General features: G+C 35.9%; 4 protein-coding genes and 1 long non-coding RNA gene across 5 annotated transcripts; 2 read left to right on the forward strand and 3 right to left on the reverse strand.

Moving 5' to 3' along the window:
- The first annotated feature begins 282 nt into the window (after positions 1 to 282).
- Positions 283 to 3,552, forward strand: LOC123217194 (ACT domain-containing protein ACR4-like). The gene is made up of 7 exons (XM_044638014.1): positions 283 to 680; positions 867 to 912; positions 1,007 to 1,121; positions 1,211 to 1,278; positions 1,999 to 2,595; positions 2,763 to 2,867; positions 2,959 to 3,552. The coding sequence occupies exons 1-7, from the start codon at positions 607 to 609 to the stop codon at positions 3,301 to 3,303; spliced, it is 1,350 nt and encodes a 449-aa protein (XP_044493949.1). The 5' UTR covers positions 283 to 606; the 3' UTR covers positions 3,304 to 3,552.
- A 1,382-nt stretch (positions 3,553 to 4,934) lies between these two features.
- LOC123217452 (photosynthetic NDH subunit of lumenal location 5, chloroplastic-like) lies at positions 4,935 to 9,779 on the reverse strand. The gene is made up of 7 exons (XM_044638490.1): positions 9,615 to 9,779; positions 9,294 to 9,512; positions 8,919 to 9,069; positions 8,692 to 8,780; positions 6,628 to 6,682; positions 6,226 to 6,311; positions 4,935 to 5,344 (listed from the first exon to the last, which is right to left on the reverse strand). Exons 1-7 carry the CDS (start codon positions 9,636 to 9,638, stop codon positions 5,186 to 5,188), a joined length of 783 nt encoding a protein of 260 aa, XP_044494425.1. The 5' UTR covers positions 9,639 to 9,779; the 3' UTR covers positions 4,935 to 5,185.
- Positions 9,780 to 9,922: 143 nt separating this feature from the next.
- On the forward strand, positions 9,923 to 11,127 carry LOC123217453. The gene is made up of 2 exons (XR_006502489.1): positions 9,923 to 10,284; positions 10,683 to 11,127. It is a non-coding gene; the product is annotated as an uncharacterized LOC123217453 (long non-coding RNA).
- A 151-nt stretch (positions 11,128 to 11,278) lies between these two features.
- On the reverse strand, positions 11,279 to 18,929 carry LOC123216370 (protein ESSENTIAL FOR POTEXVIRUS ACCUMULATION 1-like). Its single transcript, XM_044636795.1, is given in 11 exon segments — positions 11,279 to 11,799; positions 12,073 to 12,212; positions 12,806 to 12,857; positions 12,933 to 15,107; positions 15,198 to 15,917; positions 16,224 to 16,382; positions 16,461 to 16,554; positions 16,662 to 17,489; positions 17,945 to 18,018; positions 18,121 to 18,195; positions 18,524 to 18,929. Coding segments are annotated over 11 exon segments (4,722 nt in total). The 5' UTR covers positions 18,600 to 18,929; the 3' UTR covers positions 11,279 to 11,470.
- An 865-nt stretch (positions 18,930 to 19,794) lies between these two features.
- On the reverse strand, positions 19,795 to 20,751 carry LOC123216371. The gene has a single exon (XM_044636796.1). It carries the CDS (start codon positions 20,749 to 20,751, stop codon positions 19,795 to 19,797), a length of 957 nt encoding a protein of 318 aa, XP_044492731.1.
- Positions 20,752 to 24,053: the final 3,302 nt, after the last annotated feature.

Here is a 24,053-nt window from a genome sequence, read left to right on the forward strand (position 1 = left end):
TGGTGGTAGTGTGAGTGGTGGAAGGGTGATGATAGTAGAAATAGGCAGCGATGTGGGTGGCGGAACAGTAATTTTAAGACATTTATGTTTTATTAATCATTTGAATTAAAGATAATAGGGTAAAAAGGTTACTTTTTATTTTAATTGGTCTAAAATGTTAGTAAAGATAAAAAATTAAGAGTGTGCCCTGGAATCTTTTGCGAAACAAACAAAATAGTACAAATAGATTTAGGATGATTTTTATTACAACGAACCTATCGCACCAAAAAAGAACTCAACAGGACAGTTGAAGGGAAATGGTAGTACCCACTTAAGCCAGCGACAAAGCCCGGATGATAGGGCCATCCCCTCTCCCTTTAAAGTTTTAATACCAGATTTTTGTTGAATTTATTTTTTGCGATGTATTTATAAATTCTTGGCTAAATGTTGGGTTCTGCGATGTGTTATGTGTTTGTGTCCCTCCAAAACTCCTAGCCGCCACCACCACCCAACAAACACAAATTTACAACACACACAACTCAGACAGTTCCATTTCTAGTTTTTTTCCTATAATTCTTCTTCGCTTTTGCTTCTTCAATTCTTAATCTCTACTTTCTTCTTTCTGAAATGGATTGCTGGACTTCATCTCTTAGAGTTGATGATGAGTATGAGAAGCTTGTGCTTCGAATGAACCCTCCAAGGTGTCTTTTCTTCTTGATTCTTTCATTTTAATTTTGTTCTATTTAATTCTTGTATTAAAGTTTGCTTCTTTTTTTTTATTGTTTTTCTTTAAAAAAATTCCTTTTCTTGAGCTGAAATGGCGGCGCTTGAAAGGTTTCGGCTTTAAAGATAAGTGATTTTGTTTCTTGGTGATGTGGGATTTGCAGGGTCACTGTTGAAAACTCCTCAAGCAGGAAGGCTACTTTGATAAAGGTGCTTGCTTGAATTATATGGAATTCTCTGGTTATATTACTATCAGATTCTTGACGATTTTTATCTGAATTTTTTTCTTTCGAATGTTCTGCAGGTTGATAGTACAAATAAGCGTGGAAGTTTGTTAGAGGTTGTTCAGGTTTTGAATGACATGGATCTTATAATTCGTCGAGCTTACATTTCTTCAGATGGGGAGTGGTTCATGGATGGTTAGCTTTTGATTCTCAAAGGCTTAGCCTTAATGAATTTTTGTTCTTCTTGTTGTTTGAGTTGGGCTTAATTTCATTGTTCGTTGCAGTGTTTCATGTTACAGATAAGCATGGGAACAAGCTCTCGGAGAATGACGTAGCTGAAAGAATTCAACAGGTAGATCTGCAGAAACCTTGATTTCTTGTAACCAAGAAGTTTTTTGAAACATAATTACATAGAGATCCAAGTTGGAATGGAATTGAGAATATAGTTTTGATTTTTATTTTTTATTGACAGACGCTTTGAATTTTTTATTTAGTTTTTATCTGTTTTGAGCAAACTTTAGAGGTCAAAATGACACTTCAGAGTAGATTCCATTGGTTTTAACCATTTTCCGGAACTATTATGGAATTAAAAGCTGCCTTGTACAGTTTTATACTATCCTTTCTTTAGTTCTCAATTTAAAACTAGAAGAGGGATTGATTTTATCACATTCATACTAAAAAAATTGCTATTCATCATTCTTAATCAGTGACAGATTCCCATCCTTCCAAAAGAGGGAAAATTATAGAGAGGACAGAAAACAGTTTTCATAAAACCTTTGCTGAATGCTTTAATGCTGGGAAAAGAAACATGGCCGGTTGAATTGTACATAGGTACATATATGGTTTTAGAGCGGTTACTGAATATTTAATTGTTAGTGGGCTCCAATCTCTAGCTAACAAGGACTTGTCAAAATTAATGACCTTAATTAAATGCATAAAGAAGTAGATAACTGAAGGACCAGGCTGAGAAGAAACAGTAGTTCTGTTTTAATTGCTTTGTGATGTCGTAGCTACTATTTTGTGGATCCATTTGTTTTCTGTGAGGCGTTAATGATTGATTTTCATCATACAGTCACTGGGACCAAGGGCTCGAAGCTTCCGATCCTTAAGAAGGTCTGTGGGTGTTCAAGCTGCCCCAGAACACACAACCATTGAACTGACAGGAAGAGACAGGCCTGGTTTACTTTCAGAGGTTTTCGCTGTTCTTACCGACCTCAAATGTAATGTGGTAGCTGCAGAAGTCTGGACCCATAATTCTAGAATGGCATCAGTGGTTTACATTACTAGTGAAGCTACTGGATTGCCAATTGACGATCCTGATACACTTTCTAAGATCAAACAACTTCTTTTGCATGTTCTCAAAGGGCATAGAGATAAGAGGAGTGCCAATACCGTTGTTTCTGTGGGTTCCACTCATAAGGAAAGGAGGCTGCATCAAATGATGTATGCTGATCGTGATTATGATATGAATGATACAGTCGGGTCAGCAAGTAAGCGATGCAAACCTCTTGTAACTATTGAAAATGTTTCAGATAAGGGATACACTGTTGTGAACTTGAGGTGCCCAGACCGCCCTAAGCTACTGTTTGATACGGTGTGCACATTGACGGATATGCAATATGTGGTGTACCATGCAACTGTCATAGCTGAAGGACCAGAGGCTCACCTGGTAGTCCTTAAACTCTCTAGTTGCTTTTCCAATTTCTAAATGACTTTTTCTATTTTATTTGAGTTTAAACTTTGCCTTTTTTCTCAAAATGAGTGGCAAGTCATCGCGAATGTTAAATGGAATTAATTTGAGGCATCTCATATTAATATTGGCTTTACCATGTGTAGGAATATTATATCAGGCATATGGACGGGAACCCTATTAGTTCTGACGCGGAGAGACAAAGGGTAGTAAATTGCTTGGAGGCTGCCATCAAGAGACGAGCTTCTGAGGTACAGGCATTTGGAGATCTTTATTAGAATTTAGTTTCATTTCTTCTTCACCTGATCACTGTTTAATGTCATTGCATTGTTTTTTATGCAGGGAATAAGTCTAGAACTTCGTTGTGAAGACAGAGTTGGCCTTCTGTCTGATGTTACTCGCATATTCAGAGAAAATGGTCTTTCAGTCACCCGAGCTGAGGTTACTACCAGGGGTTCCCAAGCTGCAAACATTTTCTATGTGATTGACACATCAGGAAATCCTGTGAAGAGTGAAACAATTGAAGCAGTTCGTCAAGAGATTGGTCAGACTATACTTAGAGTGAAGGATGAAGCTGACTCAAATTCTTCACCTCAGGAGAGTGGAAGATTTTCTCTGGGTAATCTATTCAGAAGTAGATCAGAGAAGTTCCTCTATCAGTTGGGCTTGCTAAAGTCATATTCTTGAGTTGCTCACTGGGTAAACTAGAAGTTGCCAGAGCATGTACATGTTGGTTTAGTTTGCCTTAGTTATAGAGCCACATTGCAATGCATTTATGTTAGTCCCATCAAGACCGTCAGGTCGGTCAGGCCACACGCTTGTTCCAACAATGTAGAGCTTCATGTAAATACATTTCATATTTGCTTCTCTTTTGTCTTGAAAGATATTGTAAATGCATACATAACTCTTCTTCTACTTGGTAGAATTTTCATTTCACATTCCCAGTTATAGTTCTATAAGCATTCTCACCGGCATAGAAACAGGTAATGCAGTGCAATACAGCTTGAGGTTGCTGAATGGGGATTTGTATCCTCCCAATTATTTCATCAGCATCTAATAAAGGAAAAGTTTGCGTGCAAGAATGTCACGCAAATTTTTAGACTTTTTATAGACTGAATCAACCTGTTTGAATTGGGATCAAAATCCTCTCAATGTCAGTATCCAAATAAAGGAAATGTTTGAATGCCAGATTTTCACGCAAAGTCTTGTTTTTTTTTTTTTTTTTTGGGAGTAGTAGTGTTTTGCCTGTGCAGGCTGTGCTTGAAAATGGGAATTTATTTGTTGAGTTGAAGTCAGCGATGTAGAGAGCACACATTATGCACATCAGTCACCACAAAAAGCAACGCAATAGAAATGAAAATCCAAATTAATATTTTGTCTGAGTGTGACATGAAATTTTGCAATTTGATTTCGGCATTCTGTAATCCAAGGTCAGCCTAGCAGAATAGAGTAGACGACAATGGTTGTCCAGACAGGAAAGGTACTGAACTTTTCCCAATTTAACATTGTAATGTAATTCCACTTGGAGTCTTAGACCTCTTGCCAAGCTTCAGGTTGAAAGTTTGGCGGCCTACCAGATCCTTTTTCTTCGTTTATGAAAGAAATGAAAGCAGGCTCTGAGATTCCTGAGGTGATTATGATGTTAATGATTAATTGAGCCATCAAGATTGATTGTTTGAAATCGAATCTTTGCCTATTGGATTCATTGATTTTAATCAAAGACTTGGACATGGTTGCTTCTATCTGAATCCAAAATCATAAGTTAATTTATTATTTAATAAATTATTAAAATCTTAATTTGAAATCACATAATTTTATTCATTCTAATTCTAATAGTAATGATGTGGACAATAATAAGATCAATGAAAGACAAAATTAATCCAAAATAATTAAAGAATAGAAAGGTCAGTCTCCAGTCTGGTTGTCGTTTTATTAAAGGAAGTTGTGAAGACAGCTAACACAAAAGTACAGATGCAAGATAGGGATCGCAAAAAAAGGCAAAGGAAAGCCGCCAGATACGGTGGGGACCACGGTTATGAACGCACTTTTGTATTTCGCGGTGGAGGTGAGCGGAAATTAACGTAACAGAACATAGTCCAGTCCACCATAAAGTCACGTGACTATCCTAATAGCGGCACGTGATGTTTGCCTGTCACCTCCTTGCAAATGCAACACAACAGACTTTAAAGGATATGGGCAGATAGTCATCCATCATTCCAATCTAATAATCATAATGCCATCACGCATTGACCAAAAAAAGTGAAATCATAAATTCTATCACAACTTGATTTTGTGGTAGTATTTTTTGTAAACCCACATCATCAAACAGTAAAATTTAATTCAATCGAAAGTCCGCTGTAGCCATTCATACATCTCAACAATTTGACTGGTAAAAATTTACCAGTATCAATTTTAACTACCGATTGATTAATCTTATCTACTGAATACATGGGACCATACTCGACTTTCAAAAATGGCTCCAATCCAAAGTCATTCAATACAAGCCCATTAAACTGGAAAGGCTACTCCAATATTTAAAGCTGCAGTAAAACAACTAGAATTGATCTCATCATACTTCAGTCATGGGAAGCTCACCACAGTCACTAATGACCACTTTCTTTAGAGGACGGTCTCCTCTGTCAGTCTCTTGCGACTCAATCAGCTTAACAATGTCCATGCCTTCCAAAACTTGCCCAAAAACAACATGCCTCTGATCTAGCCATGGTGTCTGTCATTTGCCAAAATATCAGAGACATATCAATATGTCCAGTCAAACAAAAAGCATCTCATGTGTGCATTACATAACTAAACTGTTTACTAGCTAAAGTTATTCACCAAGGACAATGTGGAAAACTTGCACCAACCATCCAGCTTAATGACAATCTGTGTCATAAGGGTGCTTCCATTATCATTATTCAATGAAACAAATTTCAATTTTGAAGTACCAACATCACAATGAATAATGAATAAAATAACAAAGACAGCTACAAGAACTTAAGTTCATTGGACAAATGCAATATACATGAGCATGGAACATTTTCTCTATAAATATACAAACAAGTACACATGCAATTTCGATATTATGACATTGAGCAAGCTATTTGTCTAGTGATGTCTTTTTGCATTTCTTTAGTGGAAAGTCCCTCAGAAATTTTCATAATTAAACATCAGAAGATACATAGGAACACCATGTTTCATACCAGCAGTTCAACCAGCACTTTTGAAATAAAAAGTGAAGATCAAATACAAGTTAATTTTGGCCAACATCAGAAGAAGAAAGATAACCATGAGAACAGATCAAAAGAATCAACTTTTGACATTTCCACTGAAATATCTATTTCTTGGAATGGTAAAGTTTGGTTGAGAAATGCATATACTATTCCTATTCTAATTAGTCAGGTAGGTAGTAAACTTTATCAAGCAAGCGGATTCAAATACTATTCTTCTTGGATAAAAAAAGATTATTCCAAAATGCAGATTAAAGATAGCAGTCAATTATTCTTACCTCTCAAAGGTCATCCTGGAATATACATACAGAATGTTAACATGAATTGCAAGCAAATTTTTAACTTGTAATTTTTCCTTTTAGTGGGGAAGAAACCTGCATACCTTCACAGTGCAAATGAAAAATTGGCTTCCATTAGTGTTGGGACCTGCATTTGCCATGCTAACTACTCCTGGTCCAGTATGTGCCACTGCAATACATTATACACGTCAGACTTAAACGTGCGGAATTAAATGGATATAGTGGAAAATCAGTTTAACATGAAAAGAAAGGATCATATCAGGTAACCTAAAGCGCCAGTCAGTAATTCCCACAAAGCCATAATCACTTTTTAAATTAAATATACTGCTATAGGGCAAAAGTCTTAAAATGAATGAAAAAATGACATTTAATCAGATGGTCCTCCAATAATCTTTTTATTTCCTCTTGAAGTAAAAGGATATAGCCTACAAGAGCTCTATTGAGAAGTGTGTTTTACACAAGTAATGTGAGAAGGATCAACTTACATTTGAAATTCTCATCTTTAAATGTACGGCCATATATACTTTTACCTCCAGTTCCCTACAAAATATTTCATAGTTAGAAGCAAAGTTAAGTGAAACATAAGGGATCTAACTCAAGCTCATGGTAATGACCTAAATGAAAGATAATTCATCAACATACCTATATATATATAAAAAATTTTCTGATACATAAATATTGATCAAAGGTAATTTGGTTGAACGATTTGTCATATCAAACAAATATTTGACAACTATTAGGGGTAATACAAGACAGAAATGGAGCAAAAGGAACAAATATAAAGTATTTGCAAATTAAAAAACTAGCCTAATGCCTAAAAGTCAGCACAGCATCAAAATTAGTCGCATCCATTGCTAGTCAAGGGACAGGGAGAATGAAAACAGAAATATAACACCTAAGTAGCAATTGAAATTCATGAGAAGCACTAGCTTCAAGAATTCAGATTAAAAATCATATATAAACTTCAGAAAAAGGAGAAACTTGAATACTATTGAAATTGCTGAAATGGACAGGCACAAGAGGAGTACTTTTCACCTGAGGAGTTGGCATACAACTCTACAAGTGATATGTTACCCTCGTCTGATATATTTAATTATTCAAACATTTTTAAGACTCTTTGTCCACAGAGTGATACTTTACACAATCTTGGCCCAAAAAGGTGATAGTCATTCTCTCAATATAACTTGGTGGCATCAAACAATCTTACAATCCTATCCATGCAAAAAGCAGGAATAAAAGTCCAGAATAAATTCATGCAGCTGTGCAGTGAATCCATCATATTTTCAATGCCCGAGTTCCACCTTCCTAAGAACTATAAAGGTGGTGTTGAAATAAACTTAATCCCAACCAACATTTTTACCCTCAAAGTTATGGATTATAACCCACTTGATGCAAATAACCAAGCAGACCTACATTTGTTTATCCTATTCAAAGTCAGCTAGAGTTTAACTCTAACCTTGTTTGCCCTATATAGCAGCCATTTTTGTGGCAAGGACAAGTTTTGTCCCAAAAAAAAAAATAATAATATACCAAATATCATCCCAAAATAAGTCTTTAAATTCCATTTCAGAAAAACCAATTTCATCCATCAATTAAGTTAAAAAAAAAAAAAAACCCAAAAGTAAAAAAATAGCTTTGGGATCAATAATATTAATTGTATTCACAGGCTAAACACACTAGTCACCAATGTTCCAAAAATGAAGAGGGCATTGACCTACCTTTATTTATAATTTTCATGTATTAAGGGGAATTGAATTGGTAATACAAAATGGATAAAAAGCTTAGAAACTTGATTATCTTAAAACACAACAAAGAAAAATAGTGTCAGCCTTATCAGTATGATGCAAAGCCACTCTACTAAGAACCTTCTTGGAAAAACATGTAGCTCATTTCAAGTAGGGATGGCAACGGGGAGGGGCAGGGAGGGGATATCAATCCCCGTCCCCGTTACGGGGATAACAAAGAATCTGCGTCCCCTCCCCGCGAAGGAAAATCCCTTTCCCGTCCCCGCGGGGAAAAATCCCCTCCTCATACCCGTAAATATAAATTTTAATTCCTTCCTATATTTCAATAAATAAAATAAATCATACTTTTCCAAAATATCACTTGCTACAAGAGCTACAAAATATTCATTGTTATTTTAGTTCAAATATAAAGTTTTCACAAAATTTAACAATATACAATAATCAATCTCTTCATTAGTAACTCTTTATGTTGATATCATCATTAATTCTTCATGTTGATATAAAACAATATTTTAAAAACTAACTTGCAATAATCAATTTTAAAAGCAAAATTAATTTAAAAACAACTTGCATAGGAAATACTAACGAATTTGTAATTAAAAATATTAAACTAATTAAAATATACTAGTATTAGATTTAGGGGAACGGGCGGGGCGGGACATATGTATCCCCGTATTATGGGGATTTTTTTCATCCCCAATCGGAGAGGGTCGGGGCCCCTAAAATCGGGTCCAAATTGTCATCCCTAATTTCAAAAATTCAACTAATTAAATATGCAATCCAGAACTGTGAGAGAGAACCCACATTTCCTTTGTCAAAATCTCCTCCTTGAATCATGAAATCTCTGATGACACGATGAAATGCAGAACCTTTGTAGCCAAAGCCCTTCTCTCCTACTCATAGACACACAAATGAAATCAAATTATAAATACAAAAACCAGACCACTCTGGAAAAAAAGAAAAGAAAAGAGAAACAAGAAAAACCTGAACTGGTGTTTAACGTTAATAAAATAAGAATCATATGAAACTACCTGTGCATAGAGCACGGAAGTTCTCAGCCGTTTGTGGCACATCATCACCGTACAATCCAATCACAATTCTTCCAGCAAGTTTCCCTACAGGATTCCCAATGCTTATGTCAAAAAACACTTTATTGGTAACTTTGGATTGTAAACTTGCTTCCTGAAACAACCCAAAAACACAAATCAAAACCTCAAGTTTTCTTCTCAAAATACTAATTACATTAGCTTATTATGTAAACCCTAATGTTCCGACTTCAATATCAGGGCTTTTACCATTTCATAAAATTACATAAGAGACCCATATCAAAGTCCAAATTCTCAACCTGGAAACATTTTGCTAACTGAGAAAACGTAAAAAAATATAAGAAATAACAAAACCCTAACCTCAGCACTAGCACGGACCAAGCTACGATAACCGGGTTTCTTGTTGGAAGAAGTTAGAGGAACCGGACGAAACGAACCAGAGAAGAAGCTGGAGCAAGAAGAAGCATTGGCCGGCAAAGCAATCCTTTTGGGAATTTTGATTGCATTACACGTGGCACCCAACACTGTTGCGTGACAAAAGGTTGTTCGTGGACCCGATACCGAGCCTACTACGTTGAACTGCGAAAAACAAAAAAAAAAAGTCAGATTTATTTTGCAGCGTAAACAGAAATTTAAAAAAATTAAAAAAAAAAAACGAGGACTGGATGGAAGCGATTATACTTGGGTTGTGAAAGTAGCCGCCATGTTGTGCTGATGAAGATAAACTGATAAGAGGATGGTGGCGCTACTGGGTTTGGTGGTGTTTTGTTGAAACGTGGAATTCGAGAGACGAGTTGGTTCAAAATGACATATGTATCCTCCGATGGTATCTTATCTATCCAGTATCCACCGCCAGGCATTTTTGGAATATCCGTTGCTCTGGACGTCAATGACATTTCGCTAAAATCATAAATGGTTATTACTAGTATTTTCCCTGCAACTATAAAATTTATCGTATAAACTAATGCCTTCAAATTTAAAAAAAAAATAAAAAAATCGAAACTTAACTCTAATTAGTTTTATATTTATGATCGCAACGATTACAACTATAATTGGACTGTTTAAAGCTTCAGCCTTTCCTCATTTTCACTCTCCAATCATAAAAAATCACCATCACAGTCTCTGCTGAAAAAAATGAGCTCCAATAAATCACAGACAAAATCTTTTTCAATTATCAAAACTATCGATTCACATCTACAAGTACGAGTTTCACCTGAAGATGGTAAGTAGTAATAAGCAAATGGATTTCAAAATGCTTACAACTTTTTTACGCTGTGAAGGCTGCCATAAATACCCAAACTTTCCTGGCCAAGAACCCCTCTTTATACCTGGAAATGTTTTCTTGCTCCAGGTAGGCTTCATATCTTTAGCATAGTTAGTGCATTATATGTTATTTACCATCTGATCTTACATGGGTTTGCATCGACTTAAAATTTCATGAGTTTTGATTCCTGATGTCGTCGGAATTGGGTACTATAAATGTTAATTTGTAAAAAAAAAAATGTGTGAAAATATGATTATATGGTGGCTTTCATACACTTGGAGAACCTTCTTTAGTCCATGTCCTCTTCTTGCCCTTCACCACTATTTGATTAGAAATTTACAGGCAAGATTATGATTTCAAAGGATACGTAAATTCTTATTACATTGATTTGTTGAATATGAGATGGTGTTGTTTTGTAATATTAACGTGACAGAGATGTAATTCTTTTATTTTTGTGTCTTTTTTGTTCTTTTTGTGCATGCCAGAAGCGAGTGTGGATGGGGCACTCGTGCAGCCCACTGATCATAAATTTGAGCATTCTTTATTGACTAGGTTTGTTGAGTTACAATATCGCAAAATGTTAAGCTTATGATTTTTTTTCTCTTTTCCATATGCATATATGATACACATGAAAATTAACTTGATGGTTTTCATTTATGGCCTTGCCCCCAATGAGCTGTGCTTAACCTGAAGACCCTGTCACTTCCTCTAGACGTCCAAGTGAGAGACACAGGACAAAAGGTCCATTTGGAAATGTAGAGGTGGTTGTTTCTTTACTTTAAAGCTATGTTCCATCTTAGACATTGTCTTTTCGATCACATGTTGATTCACTAGAGTCAATTAACCTCAAAGATTCATCAAATGGTATAAATATTCCTTCATTGACATGGTATTGTAAAGTGTAAACTTATAAATTTAGTTTCTCTCTATCATATCGAATCTTTCTTTCCAAATAATCAAACAATTACAGATTGATCTCTTGCCCCAACAAGATTTGCATAGCCCTTTTGAGGCAGTTTCTGAAAGCTGATAAGAAGGAAATGCCCACGTTAAGTTAAAAAAAATTAAAAAAAATAGACAATGTTTTCAACATGATTCTATAGAGAAATGATCAGTCTGTACAAGACTATGGATGTAAAAAATATCCTAGTCCTAACCAGATTTCTTCCTGTATTAGCATGAACATGTATATGAAAAAAAATCAAATAATTTTCATCTCAACCTATAAAACTAAAAAAATGGGCATTACATGGAAACTACAAATTTACTTGGGCTAATCATCCAGGCGCTGGATTTCACCCATCATGATGCGATTACTTGTAACTTTAAATCCCAGGAGAGCCGGATCAATTTGCCTTCCTTTCTTTCCCCTTTTTTTACCACTTCGACCACCTTGTGTCCCATCTTGATCTGACATCCCCATTGTTGCATGAGTGTCGGGTGTAACACTTTTCTTTGTATTACTCTTTAGCATGTCTATGAATGAAGGCTCTGAAGCTTCTGCATCGCTGCAGGATGAGGTGCGGCAAAACCTCATTTCTTTCTTCCCCCAAGTCATGTCTGAACCTTGGCTTACAGAATTTCCTCCAGCATTTTGCCTAGCTGAAGATTTCAAATATATAAATTATTTGCCGGACTAATAATAAGAAATTAATTAATCAACTTAAAATTCCTTCTCTACCATTGCTACAAAGAAATGAAATCACGAGGATCCTCTACATTTGCTTCAAGCAAAGTTACCAACCGCAAGGGTGCCTTGAGTAAGTGACACAGAATAAAATCTTTTAAGGATTATGATTAAAAATTATCACTGAACCCAGCCCGTCCCTCTGGGAAACATATACATAAATTAGGAGATTTTAGAGATATCAATACCATCAGCACTAGATGAAACTTTTCCTCTCAAAGCTGGATTAGAAGTGAGATCAGACAATCCTTCCTGGGATGATGAAGCACACGAGACCGGTGGATGTCTCGGCAAAATATTTTCTTGAATCGCGGATGTGACCTGCACCCTGTTAAAGAGGATCTCAAGGTGAGAAAAGCATTACAAAAAATGTTATAAATGTTGCATGCACGCGGGTGTACAAGCACGCGCGCACACACACACACCAACAAGAAGGCCACACAAATTGTTATAAATGTTGCACATTTACACACACACACACACGTGAGACTGGTGGATATTCTAAAATGCCCAAATCCAGGGTAAAGATTCAACCCCGTCAAATGTCCTACTGATCAGAGGCATGTTCCAGTCCAGTCACCAAATAACTATGCTATATTCCATCCATGTTTCAAGCTCATTCATCCATTAATTACACTATCATAAATTATAGCATAGCCATGAAATATTATACAGTCCGTCATAGAAAAGATCACATATGCAATGGAACAACAAACTTGCTAGCTTCATACACCCAGGTCCAACTGCAATTTAGCTGAGAGAAATATGTTCAGGAAGCTAAGTATTAACTCTTTTCCAAAGGAGGCCTATCCATGTTTTTCACTACAGTTTCTCTAAAAGTGCGGATCTATATGGTTTTGTTTTTGGTAATACTTTTTCCCACACCTCAACAGCAACGAAATTCAGGGAAATGATACTTACTTATCCTTGGAAATATCTTCTGAGAAAGAATCATAAAAACCTGCATCACTACCTGAAGATAGATAGAGAAAATATCAAAATCACTCCAACAAAATACAGTGCTACAAAATATGCGAGAGAAAATTACCTGCAACATGTGAATTATGTCTGCTAAGAGCATTAGTTGGAATCTCCACCCGATCTAAAGTAGCCAAACTTACTTGCTTGGCCATGCCATCTTGAACCTCAAAAATGGAACCCTTAATCATATCATCACTCTTGGACCCATGGTCCGTTGCATCCACATTGGAGAACTCATTGTTTACAGATGACTGACCAATCATGTTAGAATCAGTGTAAATTACCCGATCACCATCATTCACACCCGACAAAAATGATTCTCCCTCGGATAATGTTCCAGATTCAGGTCTTAACCATAATTTCTCACTACTATCAAAACTGGTAGCCTTCCTTTCAGCTACATAAACCTGCTGTGGGTCAGATGAATTAGAACTGTAAGATCCTACAGTAAATGAATTGTTTGGACCTGCTTCTTGATCAGGATGACTACAGAATGGGTAACTGGAAGAGCTTGACTCAGAGTAGATTCCCGATGCTGACCTCTTTCCAAATGGTACACCATTCATATCCATGTCCAATGACTCGACAGGGTGCTGACCTGATCTCTTATGGAGCAACTCCATCAACAATTGCCTTGACTTGTCATCATGGGACCTATCTGACATCCATAAACTTGGATCTTCAGAACCCATTTTAACTTCTGGCTCCCTTATCTGCCGCTCAGCATTAATGTGCAACTGTTGAATTCGAGATTCCACCCACTCATTCGCAAGCTGCCCATTGTTTTCAGACCAGTGACCCTCCACTGCATCCAAATGTGAAGCATTGAACTGGTTTGGGGCTAGATTATGAAGGTGAACACTTGAAGGAAACGTCCCTGCATGACCAGCAGATTGCATACATGAGCTCAACTCCTTTACATCTAAACCATGATGATGAGCCACAGCATTAAGTGCATCCAAATTCATCCCTGGAGCACCAGCAGGCAAAGACAAGGGCCACTCAAATGACAGTGAGCCAGGCTCAAAAATTCCTTGCTGCAGCTGCTCTTGTAATGAAATATTCCTTTCAACTTGACCCAGCTGCTCCTCATGAGATGGCCTCTGTTGCTGCTGGTAAATATCTAGTGGGCTAAACCCTGAGGAGTGAGCACCTGAAAGATTCCTAAGAAACGGATCAGGCTCATCGGCTGGCCAAATCGAATCAATATGCATCCCCTCATGCACATTGGTTCGCTGGCTTAATCCCATTGATAACTGTCTAGCTCTTATCTGGTCCTGAAGAATCTGATGATCCAGCACTGACGTTTTTCCATTTTGAGCACGTGACATTATCTCAAACAGTTCTCTTTCAATATCTTGCGGTGGCACCTGACCCAATTTCATTTGCACAAGCTGATCTAAAGATGGAACAAAATACTTTTGAGGATGATGACACCGTTGTTGTATCTCATATAAGAGGCGTTGCTCTAATAAAGCCTGATCAAGAACATTGTTTGCTCTTATTGTGTCAATATGTGAGTGCCCAAGGGCAAGATCAGGCATTTGACCATGCATCAACTGCTCAAAAAGCACCTGTCGCGCTTGAGATTGCTGTCACACCTGCAAAAGCTTTTGTTGTTGATGAAACTGCTGCTGTTGCTGCAATTGATGATGTTGGAGTTCAAGCTGACGCTGTTGTTGCAGATGAACAGTCAAAAGATGTTCCATATCAGGAGCCAGATGGTTTGTCAACTGTTGTTGAAGAATCAGATTCTGATTTGGCAACTGTTCTAAAAGTGATTCATTAAGGCGTGTATAAGAAAGCATATTTCGTTGTTGGAGCTGCTGTTGTTGCAATTGTTTGGACAAAAGCTGCTCTGCTAGATCAAAATGGTTGGATTCCTGTTCCATGCGTCGCATATAGTGAGCAGCCATATGATCTTGATACACAATGGGGTCAGCAAGCATGTTTTTTCTATGAATATCCGCACATGTCTCTGCAGCAAGAGTTGGATCAGCCATAGCACCATATGGGGCAGTTCTTCCCATGTCAAAAGGGACATTTGTAGGTCTTGTGCGAGTTCCTTCAAGCTCAGATGACAGCAAGCCAAAAGGGTGCAACTTATTATCATTCTGAACTGCAATGCCAGAATCTGTCAACTCAGTTGGATGAGAGGGCTGGACACTAGTATCATGAATGCTCCCAGAAGATTTTAGAATAGGATATCCAGTATCCCCTGTTTTTCCTGGAAACAAGATTTCTGGAACAAGTAAAACACAACCAATTAGCATGGGATTTTGGGGACAAGGTAAACTAAACAATCCAAAAATATCAATGTACATAAATAAACCTTCATCTTGTGCAGCAAAATCCTGAATGCTTTGACCTTCAGGTCGGAGCAATTGTAAAGGAGCTTCAAGCTCTGATAATCCTGACTGAATATGTTGAGTTGAGAGACTGTCAAACTCAGACAAAGGTAGGCTCACATTATTTACCAAGGATGAAACTGCAACTGCTGAAACAGGTGCAGAAACGGGTAACGCAACCTCCAAATTTCCTCCAAAAGAGTCCAATTTTTCCAGCTCAGAATTTCGGTCAATAGTACTGACATTCCCATCTTTATCTTTCAAATGTTGCCACACCTCACCCAAACTTAGGAAAGGTGTTCCTTCAGGAGCATCAGCCAGGCGAACAGGTAAGTCTGTCCCAAAAAAACCTTGTTCAAACCATGAAAGAATGTCTGCACCAAGAAATGGACCCTGAGTTGCCCCTTGAGGATCAATGTAGTACAAAATTTGTTGCTCTGGTGGAGTACCCCTTAATAAGTCTTCCCCCACACTTCCGAAGTGCTGCATATTGCTACCCTGTTTTTGCTCAGATGATGGTGTATCCAACAGAAAGCTTGAATCATCAGGAAGCTTGGATCTAATGTCAAAAGCAGCAGAGTCAATGTCATCAAACTGAGGCTGTTTATTCAAACTTGAATCCTCCATTTGCCAATTTTCATCATAATGATAAGCAGCGTCAATGCCTATGGCACTGCTGACACCATTGCTTTTTGAGAGAGTTCAGAACCTTCCGTCTAAGTCGAATTTATGTTCCTCATAATTAACCTCTCTTCCTGAAATAGTACACATCCAATTACTTTCAGTTGCAAACATGTATAAATAGCCTTGTTTCAACATTATGGTAACAAACTAACTTAACTGCTAAAGTCTCTTGAACTGAAATCAAATCTTACTTACACCAAGGTTGGGAATTTGGCTTCAGTTTGGGAAACTTAATATAATGTAGACCTCAGTTAAAATTAACAAACCTTTCTTGAACAAGATTTAAATAATCCTATTTTCAAGAACTAGATCAAAATATTAGTCACTGTCTGAAACATTCACATGTAAACCATAATTCTTCAAGGTACCATTGTCATCAAATTGATATGCAACATTTCCAGTTTCCGACAATCTCTGAACAGTCTCATCAAGATCTTCAGGGAGGACTCCCATCTTTCCTGCAGTGGATTCCATGTCTTCAGGACCTAGACAAGAGACAGGCTGTTAGGCTCAAACAACAAGTGCAGAAGAATGGAGTAAATCAACAAAACTTACATAAATACCTGAGGCAAAATCAGTTGATCTCCCCTGTCCCTGTAAGTTGTATACCACCCCAATATTTGTGATCTTTCCCTTCCAAATATCACTAAGGACAGCCTGTCAGCATCCGGTAACCAAAAGTGTGGGACAAAAAATAATTAATTGAAAAGTATTTTTTTGTTACAAATTAAAAATCACATATCAGACAAGTCTTTAGTTTTTACCTCCTCTTCAGGGTCGGGGGCAACAAAAGCCAATGGCTCAATAAAATCTACTTGAGTTACAGGGGATAATTCCTCCATTTCACTGGGCACAGTAGCAGAAGATGGATCAGTCTTTTGCCTACGATAAATGTCAAGAAGCTTCCCCCTAGGGTAGCAAAAAGTTTCAGCTGAAAGGCCAGATTTCCCCGGGCCACTTTCACCAATGGGGCCTACAGATGAAGCCCCCCTCCCAATAACATTTGACCTTCCTCGTCCAATGGTAAATCCCACATTTGAACCCTCCACTCGTCCTCTCTCAAGTCCAAATCCAGGTGCAGCACGGTATGAACTGGAACCAGCAGAATGAGTATCCCTTCTATGGCGAGGTCTCCATTTATCCTGAGCATCTGTGTCACGTTCAGAAGTTGACTGGTTGCTACTTACAAAAGATGGGTTTTCATTTTGAGCAACTTCCTTCTCCTTCTCCACATCTGTCCTCTTCACACTTCGGGCTTCCTTCTCTTTTTCTTCTGGACCCCACCTAGATGACCATTTGCTATCGCGTCGTGTGTTACCATCATGCCATCGATCAGAAGACGCTAAAGCTCTACTCTCAACTGAATCTCTAGACGAAACAATGTCACTACGACGATCTACTTTCCTGCGATCTCTTCTACAGCCAGGTAAACCAGTTTCCCTTTCCTCTTCACGCCAGCGGCGGCTACTGTCACCATCTGTAACACTCCTCCTCCAGTCCTTTTTGTCCTCCAACCCTTCCAAACGCCCGCTCTCCTTTGGGTTGGAATCAATGGAGTTTCCAACAGAAACAGAAATTGGAGCACACACATCCTGTCAGGAAAAAAAAAAAAAGAGAACTCCAGAAAACTGTTTCAACAAGACATAATCTCTCCTGAAACAACTGATTACTACATATGATTGATGTGTGATTCTTTATGATGTCCATAATTTCTCTAAAGAACTAGAAGTGAATGCACAGGAACAAATTGAATAATAACATTATACTACTTCACATATATCACTACATAAATGTAAAAAAAAAGGGGGGTGGGGGAGAGAGTGGTTCTACACATACACACATGACAAACAGAATTAAATTGGGGAAAGACCAAAACAAGCAATTTCAAGAAATTAAAAAAAAAAAAAAAAAACCTCATAACAATTAGTCAAATCTAGATGATTGATAAGTGAATTAGTCAACAGTAAAAAATGCAATTGATATAATATTCGCTAATAAGTCATAATAAGATATTTTGCCGCCAAAAAAAAAAAAAAAAAAAACATACCATCTTGTTTTCACTTGATTTAGCATAAAGCCACTGGGGAGACAGCGGGGCACTGCTTTCAGAGGTCAAAGGATCTGCAGTTCATTAATCAACCACCAACCAAATCACCCATAGGAACACAAAAGCAAATAAATGATAATGAACACAAAATGAAAGATATATAAAAGGTGTTCCACCTTTGGAATCATCAAGTATCCCCAAGTACACCTTACCCTCATTTCCCCCTGATGCAACCCCTGGCATTACATGAACTACAAGCACAAAAACAAGATACAACTTAGGTTTTTTATCCACTAAACAATCGAGCAAATATACCATAACGATCATCCATGAAATAAGATATCTGCAGAGTCGTTTTATAGACATTCAAATACTTAATGCCTCAATGCCGGATTCCAATGTTACATTATATAAAACAAAATTAAAATATTAAAAAAATTCTCAAATTGAAATCAATCAATCAATTCAAAAAATATAAAGCATTTGATACGTTTAAAGCAGAAAATAAAATAAAAAGGTGGGAATTAAGTGTTGACTGGAGATAGCGATTAATGGAATGAGATATAAAATAGAGAAAACCTTTCGAAGTCCAGGGACGATCGGAGGGTTTAGAGGAAAGGAGATCGTTGGGTAGATCCAACTTGCCTTCAGCCATCGAATACAGTGATAAAAATCGAAAGAAGAAATGAAGTAAAGAAAAACGGAGGGCGAGAGAAAGAGGCAGGCTGAGATACAAGTAACAAAGTAAATCGAGAAACAAGCGAAGGAGAAGAGACGTGAATTAATAGGAAGGATGTAAGTATTTGTGCGTATAAAATGGTTTAAGTTTTTTTTTTTTTTTTTTCGAAGTCTTTGTCCAAGAGCCAAGGGAAAGGGAAACGGAGAGGGAGAGAAAGATTGAGTTCGAGAGAGAACAGAGACAAAGGGTGAAGAGTGCTCATTACAGGTAAATCAATTTAATCAACTTGAGACTCGGATTTGAACTCGACTGAAATGAGTTTCATGTCGAATAAATATATGTTTTTGATAAAATAAATAGAGTTTGAATAATTTTTAATTAAATTTAAAATAAAATTAATTTTTACTTAATTTGAGTTGATATTAAATTAAATTTTATTTAACTTCAGTTGGAATTAAATATAAGTCTAATCATAAATTTATAAATCAAATTCAGTCAATAAACCTACTTTTTTAATTTCACAACATAATTTTTTCCTTTTTTTTGTAGGCCAAAGGACTATTTACCACATAAAGCTTAGTGAAAACATAAATTCACATCTGTAAATTTTTAAAAGTATAAATATTTATTTATCTATTAAAATTTATTATTAGAATCAAAAATAAAATTGTAATTTAATTAAAAACATTTAAAAAAATATCACAATTCTTTTATAAATTTAATAATTTTTTAAATTTAATTTTAAAATATTATCTTTTTGCTATTTATTAAAAAGACAAAAAGCAGATGATAAAGATCCCCTTTATTAATAAAGGGGATTAAGCATTTGGATATTTATAGAATTAAGTAACGGTATTAGATGCAACGGTAACTCCAACACAAACAACCACTAACCAATTAAGATACAATTGTATCTTCAAACAAACTTGTCCAAAGAATTATAGGTCCTACGTTTGTAGCAGGCTATTCGGGCGACCTTACTTAAGAATTATATAAAATTCACAAACATTAGGAGCTCACTTTCCAAATTTAATCCAGGATGAATGAAATGCATTTCCGGTGTCCAAAGAAATCTCAGTTAACCATAAATGCAGTTCCATTGCAGAAAGTGTCATATAATATCTCTTGCCGCATTTCTTGATACCCAGTGTCGTTTCACAGTAACCAATCGTCAATTTCTCTTTTTCTTCCTCCTCAATCTCTCACACACGAATGCTTTCTCCAGCTGCTCAACCCTATGTGATAACGAGCTTAACAACTTCCACTGCATTTTGTTCCTCTCGAATAACTGCGCAATCATATCCATCATCTTCTCATTGTCCTCTATCATCCTCTCCAACAGCTCTCTGTTCCACGTATTCTCCTCACCTGTTCCATTTTCTTTCCCATTCACTTCCCTATGTTCTGCTTGATGTGTTTCAAAGGCGTTGTTTTCGTCCTTCAATGATGAATTAACATCTTCATCGCACGCTTCGATCGAACTTTCAGGATTTGCAGAGGAATCGGACTGTGACTCAGTCTGATTCGTTTCTACACTCTCTTCTAAACGATCACTTGTCGATGCCTTCAATTCACAATTTTCAACAACTTCTTTATCTTTTTCATTATCCACAGGTTCAGTATTGTCTTTCAAAGAACCATCTAGATTTTCACCATCTTCGGCACACTCCATCACAATCTCATCGGCACGATTAAATTCCACGTCAGCATTACCAGAAACTATTGCGTCGACAATTTCTTGCAATGATATCGCTTTCTTAATAACGGCTTTTCTACAATCCCGAACTCCTGAATCAACGCCTCTCACCAAATCCAACTTAAAGAGCAAACTCATTAACACCTCATTAATTCTTAAACGCTCCTTTGCGTCTCTTTTAATCAAATCTACAGTCTCTTTCTCTGAAATCCGCTTCTCGACCTCCTCGACTTGGCTCCTTATCTCCACGATCTTCTTCACGCTTTTTCTGACGAGGAAACCTCTGAATACCTTCTGGATCTTCACGGCAAAACCAGATCTATCCACCCGCTGCTCTGATCCGACGAAGTGGACTGGTATCCCTCTGACAATTGGAGACTGGAGACGGTGAGAGGGCAAATTCCAGTAGCTTTTGTAAAACGGAGCATCCATTGTCTCGTCGCAAAATAGAGAAACAAAAGATTTTTTAATCTTTTGAAGTGCTTTCAATGTGTATTTTGATTTTGGTTGTGTTGTGAGAGAGCTTTCGTGCTGTAGATTTATAAGTTACCATTAGTTGCGATTGAAAGTTCGAGAAGATTCAGGAAGGGAAGATGTTTTCGGATGAACGGCTGACCGCTTTATAATCTAGAGTAGTGGAGATTCTTCTCTCATTTTAGCGCGAGAGTAGTAGGACCGCGCGGTTTACTGAAATCGGATCATCTGCTTCGCGCAAAAGCCCTAAGCTGCTGCCACAACTTATTGGATGACAAATGATATCATCTTACGTACCTTTTAAATTTCAATTGGGGGTGACAAATGGACTGGGCCAGCCTGCTTCGGCCCGGCACTTGAAAAAAGCAGGTCGTCCAATCCTATTCTAATTATTATTCTTCTATAATCCTTAGTGTGCTGGCTAAAATCTTTTAGACCCCTCAAAGAAGGATAGTTCAAGTAATTATCCTTTATATCATGTAAATCGGGTCAGTTCTAAAATATATTTGATTTAATGATATAGAGGAATTGAGATAAGTGTAATACAGATTTGGTTAATTACAAGTGATTCAATTATGTAGTCCAATTTCATCTACTTCGAAATTAGTTGGCCCAACTACTTTACTTGATCCAGCGTAGTTTTGAGGCTATCTGTTCTATCTTATATTTTGTACAACCGAGCAAGCCGAACAGAAAACATTTGTCAATCACTTTATTTTATGTACATTACAATAAATAAGAAATGTGACCATTCACTGAATTTAGTCCATGTTTTTAAAAGTTGCATTGCACCTTTTGCAACTGAAAAGAGCGGCCATGCACTAAGGTTTCCTTCCACCATCTTTTGTTAGTCAAAAATTGGTGCCCAACGATCCAATCAAAGAGGCTTACACATTTACAGAAAGTACTAGAAAGGTCCACCAATGTCAACTGAGATTAGAAGTGTCGGAAATATATGTTAAATTTATAAATATAAAAATTAAAATATATATTATATAAAATTAATTTATTTGTATTAAGTTTTAATTCACATAATTATATATCATTCATTTTATTTAGTTTTATTATATATGAGATTCTTTTTTGTTTAGTTGAGTGTCAACACCTCCGTTCAAGTATAATCACTATAAATTGTTAATCACTATTTGATTTAATATATTTTTTATTAATTATGTTGTCACTTATATTTATAAACACTTTAAATTATTAAATTTATCATTTGATTTATACTCTAATAACATATCGAGACTTCTTTATTAATAAGATTTTATTAAAAATAAATAAAGAAACTAAACTCTAGTTTATGACCTCGAGTCGAAGATGAGAGAGAGAGAGAGTAAACAAAGGGGAAGAGAATGTAAAACAGTAAAGAAAATACATTTTTTTAATTAAAATGAACAGCTAAACTATAGTACATACATTTTCACGGTTTTCAATAGTCAATAGACAAAATAACACTTTGACCCTTTGCCATTTACAAAATTAAGTGAAGCACAAAAATATTATGAGCTAACAGCAAAGCACAGACACATTACAGAAATAACACTTTCACCCTTACATAGTAACATCTCCCCTTAAACTCAACCTTCTATACTTTCCAACAATACTCCAACAAGAAAAGAGCAAAATAATTGTTCGGAATCAAAATCGTAGTACAGTATCTAGTATTAGGATTATGGTTTCTACCTAGTGGTGGGTTGAAGCGTTTGTAATTTTAATTAAATATAATTACATTTATTTCTTGAAATTTTATAAATATGAGTCAAATTATCGTAATAAATTTTAAGTTTATTTATTATTTTAATTGAGGACGAGCTATTAAAAATTAAGTAATGTTATATACATAATTTTTATATAAAAATAATAACATATTATTATTTGATTAGATAGTTAAAAATTAACAATAAAATAATATCTAATTATATAATAATATATTATTATTTTATATAAAATTATATAAACATAATTATTGTTAAAAATTTATGGGATATTAATTAAAATAGGCAAAAAAAATTTCGCCTGAACGTTTTTAGGCAAACATACAATAGTTTTACTTTTATAAATAAATTTTTTTGTAACTCCAAAAATACCCTCTGACTTATTGTATTATTTTCAACCATTTCGTGTATGGAATGTCAAAGGTCGTACAAGGTGTGTGAGTGTGTGCAGAGTGCGTGGGTGCATACAAAGTGCGTGGGTGCGCATAAAGTGCGTATATATATATATATATATATATATATATATATATATTAAATATTATAGACATATAATTAAATATTATACGCATATTATATATTGTATTAAAAAATGATGACTATAATTTTACTCCGCATGCACCACACACCCTGCGCACTCCGCACGCACCCCCCGCACTCCGCACGCACCCCGCACTCTGCACGCACTTAATCATTCTTTCCCGAGCCTACGTACCCTGTATGACACCTACAGAACTGAGAGGGTATTTTTGGAATTACAAATAAATTTATTTATAAAGGTAAAATGACTGTACGTTTGCCTAAAAAGGTTTAAGAGGATAAAATTTTGTCTATTTTAATTAATATCCCAAAATTTAATAACAAAGAATAAAATTTAAAAGAAAAAAATAGTTGATGTTGTAATCAATAATAGATTATTAAAATGTTTTATTACCTTTGCAAGCAAACAAGTGAAACAAATGTCAGTATCAAAGGAATAATAATCCACCAAATTCAGGCAGCGCAAGAATTGTTTAAGCACTAACAATGTCAACTGTGGTGTGTGTACAGCACGCGTGCTAATGACATGACATCTCCATTACATATTATTATATATTTTCAATTCCATATAATAATTTGAACTTTCTTTCAACTACAATACATATTTAAATATATTTATTTTAATTGAAACAAAAAGCAAGGCTAGTGACAACAAATTATAACCAACTCACATGGATCGACCTTATCTTATGTGCTTCAAATCAACATGCATGATGTGTGAAAAACTTCCAGAGGTATCAACCATGATGCATGTAACTTTAATAATATGTCCCTATCATCACAACCACTCTCTTTACTCGGTCACTAACCATATTAACTCGGCCAAAAGACTTATTACAACCTAAGGCTTGAAGCATTCCCAATTTTTTATTTGTAAAGGTTTAAAATTCAAATGTTTATTATTCTATTAAAATTTTTATTAGAGTTAAAGGTAAAATCATTATTTAATAAAAAATTAAAAAAATTAAAATTTTATCTTTTTTTAATTAAAAAATTAATAATTTT

Source organism: Mangifera indica, chromosome 5 (genome assembly GCF_011075055.1).
Source record: "Mangifera indica cultivar Alphonso chromosome 5, CATAS_Mindica_2.1, whole genome shotgun sequence".
NCBI classification, from domain to species: Eukaryota; Viridiplantae; Streptophyta; class Magnoliopsida; order Sapindales; family Anacardiaceae; genus Mangifera; species Mangifera indica.